Source organism: Schistocerca serialis, chromosome 4, assembly GCF_023864345.2.
Source record: "Schistocerca serialis cubense isolate TAMUIC-IGC-003099 chromosome 4, iqSchSeri2.2, whole genome shotgun sequence".
Taxonomy (NCBI): Eukaryota; Metazoa; Arthropoda; class Insecta; order Orthoptera; family Acrididae; genus Schistocerca; species Schistocerca serialis.
Genome location: NC_064641.1, coordinates 681,334,756 through 681,345,984, shown reverse-complemented (window position 1 = coordinate 681,345,984; position 11,229 = coordinate 681,334,756). Strand labels below are relative to the sequence as shown.

General features: G+C 41.9%; 1 protein-coding gene across 1 annotated transcript in view; it reads left to right on the top strand.

The window, feature by feature from the left end:
- Positions 1–295: 295 nt before the first annotated feature.
- LOC126474686 (facilitated trehalose transporter Tret1-like) overlaps positions 296–11,229 on the top strand; it is a 69,161-nt gene continuing 58,227 nt past the window's right edge. Inside the window, exon 1 of the mRNA XM_050102165.1 lies at positions 296–353. Within this exon, the coding sequence (XP_049958122.1) occupies positions 296–353 (58 nt within the window). The remainder of the gene's footprint in view (positions 354–11,229) is intronic.

The following is an 11,229-nucleotide window of genomic DNA, read 5'->3' as shown; positions in this document are numbered from 1 at the left end:
GTCGATTTTGCAGTGTCCTCTCTATCTATCCACACGACAAGATGTAGCTGATTGTCACTGCAATGTAATCGACGTTGGTGCTGTAGGCGACTGCAGTGACGGCGTCTAGGAAGCGTAGTGAAAGCTCCTCAACAGGTGTCACAACTACATTGATGACACATAACAAAACTAACACTTCGCACTCAAATAACTATAGCAGCAGTCTTTCCACTGCTCTTGGTCTTACAGTTATTGTGATGTTAATACTTGGATAAATGCATGTTTCAGAGTTTAAGCGACAGTAGCCATGGGCGAAATGGGAAAGCCGTCTACCTTACGCAGAAGGTTGCCTCAACTGTTCGCGGCTCTCTCAGGTATGTGTCTAGTTTACTATTTGTTCTGTAGAAGCAAGAAATATATCTTTGGCTCTGGCGATGTTCTTAAATAAGAATAATTGAAATTCGGTACCAAATGGTGAAGCCAGTTCTGAAGACCTGTAAAAACATGAGTCAGCCAGGAAAGTGACGATTATGTTGAATAGTATAAAACGGCACCAACAAAATTTGAATGGTTGTAGAGGGCATCTTGAGGAACAAACTGAGAACAGCAGACGCGAGTTTGTTGATCGATGGATCACCAGCGGTGGTGCGATAAGGGTGAACAAGCTAGGCGCCATCTGATGACTTGCATGCTGTCAAGTCCACTGAGACAACTTCCTCCACCAGTGTACTCATTCGCGTTAGCTGTTGAAGACGTGACCAGGGGCAGGCATTGACTTCTATCATATCGATTGTCTGAAATGTCGTTGGTTGACGTTTCCTCAAGTTGTTCATTAAGACAACCTGTGCAATCCCTTAACGTTTGTCGGTATCGTTTTGCTATCCTTATGTTCTTCTACGGCGTAATCTGTTTACCAATCTCTTACTTAATTTCTTTCTAGCAGTTCAAACATTTATTATACACGGTGCAGTCATTTTAATGTGACCGCCGCCTATGCTCGACGTCAACATGCAATTAACCATTCACAGACGGCTGGTGACAGTACCGGCAGTGGAGAATATATGATTCGTGTTGGGGGAATGCGGAAAATTGTACATTGTCGTAATGCGGAAACGGAGCGATTTATCTGACGTCCAAAAGGGCACGATCATTGGCCTTCGCTCCAAGGGTGTAAGTATTTGCTAAACGGCTAAGTTTGTAAACAATTCACGTTCCGCCGAGGTTAAAGCGTGCAGTGCATGGCAAAACGGCGCTATTCAGAACTTGCACCGAAGCAGCTGTGGTGTACCACCGTCCGTAGATAACATTGCTGAACGACTGCTGCAAGACATGTGCAGGCGAATACTCATGCAGCTGTTGAGTAATTGACCACCACATGAACTATGGGGCCAGTAACAGTATTTTCACAACAAGGGTACAGCGTTTGGTTCCTGTACCCTTCTGAAATCCACATGCTAATATACGAACTGGACGCCCATTGAGTCGTGATAAGCGGCCTTTTCAGATGAATCACATTTTGTGCTCCATCAGACAGACGAACGTTCTGGAGTACAGCGTGAAACGTCTGAAAGCAAACACGGAAGGACCTTGTGTGGAGAAAGTTATCTTGACATTCCCTGGGTGATCTCGTCATTCTAGAATTCACAATAGATCAACACAAATACGAATCCATCCTCGAGGACCTTGTCCACTCCTACGTGCAGTTTGTTATTTCCAGGCTCGATAGCATCTGTCAGCAGGACAATGCGAAGCGTCTCGCAGCTCTCAGAGTACGTGCGTGGTTCGAAGAGCACCAGGCTGAGTTTACCGTACTCAAAAATGGCTCTGAGCACTATGGGACTTAACATCTGAGGTCATCTGTCCCCTAGACTTAGAACTACTTAAACCTATGAAACTTCCTGGCAGATTAAAACTGTGTGCCCGACCGAGACTCGAACTCGGGACCTTTGCCTTTCGCGGGCAAGTGCTCTACCAACTGAGCTACCGAAGCACGACTCACGCCCGCTACTCACAGCTTTACTTCTGCCAGTACCTTCTGTAAAGTTTGGAAGGTAGGAGACGAGGTACTGGCAGAAGTAAAGCTGCGAGTACCGGGCGTGAGTCGTGCTTCGGTAGCTCAGTTGAGCCGGCCGAAGTGGCCGTGCGGTTAAAGGCGCTGCAGTCTGGAACCGCAAGACCGCTACGGTCGCAGGTTCGAATCCTGCCTCGGGCATGGATGTTTGTGATGTCCTTAGGTTAGTTAGGTTTAACTAGTTCTAAGTTCTAGGGGACTAATGACCTCAGCAGTTGAGTCCCATAGTGCTCAGAGCCATTTGAACCATTTGGTAGCTCAGTTGGTAGAGCACTTGCCCGCGAAAGGCAAAGGTCCCGAGTTCGAGTCTCGGTCGGGCACACAGTTTTAATCTGCAAGGAAGTTTCATATCAGCGCACACTCCGCTGCAGAGTGAAAATCTCATTCTGGATACTTAAACCTAGCTAACCTAAGGACATCACACACAGCCATGCCCGAGGCAGGATTCGAACCTGCGACCGTAGCGGTCACGCGGTCCCCGACTGAAGCGCCTAGAACCGCTCTACCACAGCGGCCGACATTTACCGTACGCCCCGGGCCACTGAAGTCCCCAGATTTAAATCCAATCGATAATCTCTGGGATCACCTCGATTGGGCCGTCTATGCCACAAATCTTCAGCCAAGATACTTAGTGCAGATGACCACTGTACAGGAGTTGGTACGCCTCCACATTAATGTCGATACCTTTCTGAACCTCACTAACTCTCTTCCTGCACACCTCATAGCGATCGCGCTGCAAAAGGTGGTTACGCAGACTTTTGACAAGTGGTCACTGGACAGTGTATTTTTGAACTACTTTTGGCAAAAAAAGATATATACAATATAGACCATGAGAGATGACGTTTTTGTAATCAGGTCAATTACTATTTCCACAGCAACCTTGATTATACTTGACTTCCACGACGTTTTACTTTCTTTCTAGGCCTTCACTGGACCAATTAGTCGTTAGGTCTAGCAATATTTCCCCTCAGCCCAGTGCTTTGTCATCCCGGCGCTATGGGTGTTTTTCCATTTAAGATTTGATGTCACTCCAGTATCTGGACTCATTTTTACTGCTGTTAGTAACTGGATATAATCGAACGATCTGATAAGCATTCTGTAGTGGTCTCTGTCATTAATGAGGCTGTGGTGAAAGAGACAGCCTACATTACACTTGTCCGTCCTCTGCTGGAATACTGTTGCGCGGTATGGGATCCTTACCAGGTAGGATTGACTGAGGACATCGAAAAAGTGCAAAGAAGGGCAGCTCGTTTCGTGTTATCGTGCGATAGGGGTGAGAATGTCGCTGATATGATACGCGAGTTGGGACGGCAGTCACTGAACGGTTGGCGATTTTCTTTGTGGCGAGATCTGTTTACGAAATTTCAATCTCCAACTTCCTCTTCCGAATGCGAAAATATTTTGTTGACACCCACCTACGTAGGGAGAAATGATCATCATAATAAAATAAGAGAAATCAGAGCTCGAATGGAAAAATATAAATGTTCCTTTTTCCCACACGCCATTCGAGAGTGGAATGTTAGAGAAGTAGTATGAAAATGGTTCAATGAACCCTCTGCCAAGCACTTAAGTGTGAATTGCAGAGTAACCATGTAGATGTAGACGTAGATGTAATTCTTTTATATGTGATGCACTAGCAGGTCTAAACGATAGGTTGAGGACAGCGGGTAGAGCCTTTAACGTAACAAAAGGATTCGATTGTGTGGAACAGTAGAATAGTTTTGCATTATTTGGGGCATTACAGGATTAGGGAAGAAGCTCGACAGTGGTACACTTCATACCTGGAAAGCAGGAGCGGAATGCTGTTTTCCAGTATCTACAAACAGGGAAGAGTTTTAAATCTGACTGGGCTCATATAAAGTGCGCAGTGCAACAGGGTTCGGTTCTGGGACTTGCTTTTTTTTTACATATATCAATAATCCCAATTCCAAAGAAAGTAGGTACTGACAGCTGTGAAAATTACCGAACTATCAGTTTAATAAGTCACGGATGCAAAATACTAAATGAATCCTTTGCAGCAGAATGGAAAAATTGTAGAAGCGGACCTCGAGAAAGGTCGTTTTGGATTCCAGAGAAGCGGAGGAACACGCGAGGCAATACTGTCCCTACGACTTCTCATAGAGGTTAGGAAAGGAAAGGCAAACCTACATTTATAGAATTTGTAGACTTAGGGAAAACGTTTCATAATGTTGACTGGAATACTCTCTTTCAAATTCTAAAGGTGGCAGGGGTAAAACACAGGGAGCGAAAGGCTATTTACAATTTATAGAGAAACCATGTGGCAGTTATAAGAGTCGAGGAGCACGAAATGGAAGAAGTGGTTGAGAAGGGAGTGAGGCAGGGCTGTAGCCTAACCGCAGTTTTATTCAATCTGTATATGGTGTAAGCAGTAAAGGAAACAATAGAAAAATTTGAAGTAGGAATTAAAGTCCAGAGAGTAGAAATAAAATCTTTGTGGTTTACCTATGACATTGTAATTCTGTCAGAAACAGTAAAGGACTTGGAAGAGCAGTTGAACGGAATGAACAGTATCTTAAAAGGAGACTATAAAATCAACATCGACAAAAGAAAAACGAGGGTAATGGAATGTAGTCGGATTAAATCAGGTGATGGTGAGGGAATCAGGTTAGGAAAAAGAGACTCTTGAAGTAGTAAAGGAGTTTTACTATTTGGGGAGCAAAATAACTGATGATTGTCGAACTAGGGAGGAAAGTGTAAACTGGCAATGGAAAGAAAAGCGTTTCTGAAGAATAGAAATTTTTTAACATCGAGTTTATATTTAAGTGTCAGGAAGTCCTTTCGGAAAGTATTCCTATGGAGCATAGTCATATATGGAAGTGAAACATTGACAATAAGCAGTTTAAACAAGAAGAGAATAGAAACTTTTGAAATGTGGTGCTGCAGAAGAATGCTGAAAATTAGATGGGTAGATCACGTAACTAATGAAGAGGTACTGAACTGAACTGGGTAGAAGTGAAATTTGTGGCACGGCCTGATCAATAGAACGGATCGGTCGGTACGACACATTCTGAAGAATCAAGGGGTCACCAGTTTAGCATTGGAGGGAAGCATATGGGGTGAAAATCGTAGAGGGAATACAGTAAGTAGATTCAGAGGGATGTAGGTTGTAGTAGTTATTCAGATACGAAAGGGTTGCACAGGATAGAATAACATGGAAAACTGCATGAAGCCATTCTTTCGACTGAAGACCGTAACAGGAAACAACAACATCAACGATCTGCCACTAAACATGACAGGTGGCATTATAATTGTTATTTTTGCAGGTGACACAAGTATTAATTTGAAAGACGTGGAACATAATATAAATGAGCTACAAGATGCAGTACCCGTGATGTACCCGTGGGCTAGGGGTAGAATCTTTGATTTATAATCAAAACGTCTTCGGTCCCGGGTTCGATCCCCGCCACTGCCTAAATTTTGATAAATAATCAGCATTGGCGGCCGAAGACTTCCGGCATAAGAAGTCAGCCTCATTCTGCTAACGGCCTTGTCAAAGAGGGCGGAGGAGCGGATAGAGGTTCAGGGCACTCTCTTGTCCTAGGGGTGGGAAATTGCCCCTAAAGGCGGAAGAATCAGCAATGATCAACGACATGAGGATGCAGAAGGCAATGGAAACCACTGCATTAAAGACAAACAACGTCTATCCACACGACATGTGGCCCGTATTTGAAGAAGTGTCATGATGATCTCTCCATTGGCAAAAGATTCCGGAATAGTCCCCCATTCGGATCTCCGGGAGGGGACTGCCAAGGGGGAGGTTCCCATGAGTAAAAGATTGAATAATCAACGAAAGGATAACGTTCTACGAGTCGGGGCGTGGAATGTCAGAAGCTTGAACGTGGTAGGGAAACTAGAAAATCTGAAAAGGGAAATGCAAAGGCTCAATCTAGATATAGTAGGGGTCAGTGAAGTGAAGTGGAAGGAAGACAAGGATTTCTGGTCAGATGAGTATCGGGTAATATCAACAGCAGCAGAAAATGGTATAACAGGTGTAGGATTCGTTATGAATAGGAAGGTAGGGCAGAGGGTGTGTTACTGTGAACAGCTCAGTGACCGGGTTGTTCTAATCAGAATTGACAGCAGACCAACACCGACAACTATAGTTCAGGTATACATGCCGACGTCGCAAGATGAAGATGAACAGATAGAGAAAGTGTATGAGGATATTGAAAGGGTAATGCAGTATGTAAAGGGGGACGAAGATCTAATAGTCATGGGCGACTGGAATGCAGTTGTAGGGGAAGGAGTAGAAGAAAAGGTTACAGGAGAATATGGGCTTGGGACAAGGAATGAAAAAGGAGAATGACTAATTGAGTTCTGTAACAAGTTTCAGCTAGTAATAGCAAATACCATGTTCAAGAATCACAAGAGGAGGAGGTATACTTGGAAAAGGCCGGGAGATACGGGAAGATCTCAATTAGATTACATCATGGTCAGACAGAGATTCTGAAATCAGATACTGGATTGTAAGGCATACCTAGGAGCAGATATAGACTCAGATCACAATATGGTAGTGATGAAGAGTAGGCTGAAGTTCAAGACATTAGTCAGGAAGAATCAATACGGAAAGAAGTGGGATATGGAAGTACTAAGGAATGACGAGATACGTTTGAAGTTCTCTAACGCTATAGATACAGCAATAAGGAATAGCGCAGTAGGCAGTACAGTTGAAGAGGAATGGACATCTCTAAACAGGGCCATCACAGAAGTTGGGAAGGAAAACATAGGTACAAAGAAGGTAGCTGCGAAGAAACCATGGGTAACAGAAGAAATACTTCGGTTGATTGATGCAAGGAGGAAGTACAAACATGTTCCGGGAAAATCAGGAATACAGAAATACAAGTAGCTGAGGAATGAAATAAATAGGGAGTACAGGGAAGCTAAGACGAAATGGATGCAGGAAAAATGTGAAGACATCGAAAAAGATATGATTATCGGAAGGACAGACTCAGCATACAGGAAAGTCAAAACAACCTTTGGTGACATTAAAAGCAACAGTGGTAACATTAAGAGTGCAACGGGAATTCCACTGTTAAATGCAGAGGAGAGAGCAGATAGGTGGAAAGAATACATTGAAAGCCTCTATGAGGGTGAAGATCTGTCTGATGTGATAGAAGAAGAAACAGGAGTCGATTTAGAAGAGATAGGGGATCCAGTATTAGAATCGGAATTTAAAAGAGCTTTGGAGGACTTACGGTCAAATAAGGCAGAAGGGATGGATAGCATTCCATCAGAATTTCTAAAATCATTGGGGGAAGTGGCAACAAAACGACTATTCACTTTGGTGTGTAGAATATATGAGTCTGGCGACATACCATCTGACTTTCGGAAAGGATCATGCATACAATTCCGAAGACAGCATGAGCTGACAAGTGCGAGAATTATCGCACAATCAGCTTAACAGCTCATGCATCGAAGCTGCTTACAAGAATAATATACAGAAGAATGGAAAATAAAATTGAGAATGCGCTAGGTGACGATCAGTTTGGCTCTAGGAAAAGTAAAGGGACGAGAGAGGCAATTCTGACGTTAAGGCTAATAATGGAAGCAAGGCTAAAGAAAAATCAAGACACTTTCATAGGATTTGTCGACCTGGAAAAAGCGTTCGACAATATAAAATGGTGCAAACTGTTCGAGATTCTGAAAAAAGTAGGGGTAAGCTATAGGGAGAGACGGGTCATATACAATATGTACAACAACCAAGAGGGAATAATAAGAGAGGACGATCAAGAACGAAGTGCTCGTATTAAGAAGGGTGTAAGACAAGTCTGTAGCCTTTCGCCCCTACTCTTCAATCTGTACATCGAGGAAGCAATGATGGAAATAAAAGAAAGGTTCAGGAGTGGAATTAAAATACAAGGTGAAAGGATATCAATGATACGATTCGCTGATGACATTGCTATCCTGAGTGAAAGTGAAGAAGAATTAAATGATCTGCTGAACGGAATGAACAGTCTAATGAGTACACAGTATGGTTTGAGAGTAAATCGGAGAAAGACGAAGGTAATGAGAAGTAGTAGAAGTGAGAACAGCGAGAAACTTAACGTCAGGATTGATGGTCACGAAGTCAATGAAGTTAAGGAATTCTGCTACCTAGGCAGTAAAATAACCAATGACGGACGGAGCAAGGAGGACTTCAAAAGCAGACTCGCTATGGCAAAAAAGGCATTTCTGGCCAAGAGAAGTCTACTAATATCAAATACCGGCCTTAATTTGAGGAAGAAATTTCTGAGGATGTACGTCTGGAGTACAGCATTGTATGGTAATGAAACATGGACTGTGGGAAAACCGGAACAGAAGAGAATCGAAGCATTTGAGATGTGGTGCTATAGACGAATGTTGAAAATTAGGCGGACTGATAAGGTAAGGAATGAGGAGGTTCTACGCAGAATCGGAGAGGAAAGGAATATGTGGAAAACACTGATAAGGAGAAGGGACAGGACGATAGGACATCTGCTAAGACATGAGGGAATGACTTCCATGGTACTAGAGGGAGCTGTAGAGGGCAAAAACTGTAGAGGAAGACAGAGATTGGAATACGTCAAGCAAATAATTGAGGACATAGGTTGCAAGTGCTACTTTGAGATGAAGAGGTTAGCACAGGAAAGGAATTCGCGGCGGGCCGCATCAAACCAGTCAGTAGACTGATGACCAAAAAAAAAAGTAAGATGCAGAATAGGAATATCTGACAAAATTTGAAATTTTCATTTTTTTTCATTAACCGATAACTGGAGTGCAACTCTGTGCACTGTGCAGAAAGATCACAGATATGCTCACTGGAACATGATTTTTGTGGCTGCTGATTATCATGTAAGATTTGGAATGACATATCTAGCGCACTTGTTCCTTTTCTGCAAAGTAAAAATGTCCTTTCTGCATCTTATAGTTTAATTGCATTGCAGACTCTCCGCTCGTAATGTCGAAATGCTAGGAAGAGTTAGTTGTGGAGAATTCAGATGATACTCTAACTGTCAAGAAATGGTGGGCCAGGAACTATAAAAATGTGTGTCTATCAGATGACACAACAGGAAGAGATATTCCTAAGGGAATAAGCTTAAGCGTACTGAATATAAATCAGCCATGAAAATTAAGACCGTTGGTTTTAAGCATATTGATAGACTAGCCAGCCATACATTTACTCTTAAATCCCATAATATCCTTCCGAGTCTACCTCATGAGAAAGGATACATCTCTGCTGGTATCCCAACAATGATAAAAAAGAGTAGGATATGCAAAAACTTGCACAACATGTTCATGCAGGATACAGTGAGTTTTATGAGACATTTTTCAAATGGCACACAACATAAATAGAAGAATACGACAGTGAATGAGAAGAAAAACTGCCTATAATTATTCTGTTCATACGTTTTTCTAAGATTATTAATTTTTTTCACGTCCTGATTGTGTCATTTGAAATAACAATGTAAAAAGTTTTTTCTGACAGTTGACTGTTTATTTTATTAATATTTTTACAATTTCTGAAATTGTAAAGGTCATGCTTTGCAAAAAGGGCATGTGTATAATATACACAATGGACAGTAATTGGCTCAAATGACACATGTCGGAGAAGTTTTCCTTTCAGCAATGGGACAAAATATGACTTCAAAGGTGCAGAAAAGGTTCATATGGAAACTTCGTGTTTCAAACTATCTACGACTTTCTTTGTATCTACTGAAAACTTTCAATTTTGTTATATGTATGTCCTTTCTACACTTTTAGTTCAAATGATGTCGCTAATATAGTAGTCAGTAACATCGACATGTGGCTTCCAGAGAACAGATTCGTGTTTAACTGTATCAAAAAGCAGCGTTTGTGACGTAGAACTCTTGTAAAAAAGAAATTTTGTTGTTGCAGAGTGGTCAAACAGTTACTGATGTCGACCATTCTAAATTCTTTGGGTTGAGGATAGACGGAAGTGTCTCTTTCACCACCTTGTGGAAAAACTGAAGGCTTCTGTCTTCACTATCAGAGTGACCTCCACTGTCTCCGACACTAAAACACGAAGGCTTATTAACGTTGCTTACTTTCTCTGTATTGTCTATACAGATAAAAAGTAACTGTTCGTTTGCTCAAAATCGTGTCCCTCCGAAAGTTTTGACACAACGTTGAATTCTAATACTGACGTGTTCTTAGGTTTCTAATTCTTTAAGATATGTATATTTTTGATACATATAATATGTAAATGTATCGTTGTTGTTGTGATCTTCAGGGGGAAAGACTGGTTTGATGCATCTCACCATGCTAAAGGGATAATATTGTTACCAAAAATATAAAAATGTACTTTCCCGTTTTACTTCAGATTTTTACATGTTACTGTAAAAAAGTTTATACACATATAGACTCCACACTTCTTAATACATAAATATACAGAGTGAGTCACTAACTATTGCTACCAAGAATAACTCCGAAAGTATGATAGGAGATGAAAAGTTTGTGGGACAAAAGTTGCTTGGGAAAACGGGGGCCATAATATGACGCTGGTTTTTTGTAGCTAGGTGGGGTGGCTTCAGAGATATGAAGGTCAACTTTTATTATTTTATTTTTTTAATGAGGTGCTATAGTTTGTTACTTATTTTCTGATAGCGGCTATAGAGACGAATCCAATGATGTGTAACAGTAAGGTCTTTGAAGGTTAACGAAGGTCACAAAGGTGGCAAGAACGTACATTTAGAGAAGGTGTTCGAAGTGATGACCACTGGTATCAATGTAGTGCGGCAATCTTCTTTTCATGGATAAGGTGGTATTCCTTATCACATCGGGACTTACCGAAGCACAATTCTCTATCTTATATCTTCAGCTGTAGTTGGAATGTCTTTATAAACAAAGTCTTTAAGAATCCCCACAAGAAAAAGTCCATAGGCGTCAAGTCTGGCGAACGAGCCAGCCACGATACGTCTCCGTGTTCAATCCAACGATTTGGGAATTGTCTCTACAATTCATTTCTAGCCATCAGCGAAATATGTGCTGTACACCCATCGTGTTGATATCACATTCTGTTCCTTGTTCTTAAAGGTATTTCGACCAATAACGGACCTAATGTTTCTTGCAGGAATGTGGTGTACTTACTACCATTAAGATTTCCTTCGAGGAAAGTAGGGGCCTATAATTCTGTCCTCCAGAATGCCACACCATACATTCACCGACCACGGGTTTTGGTG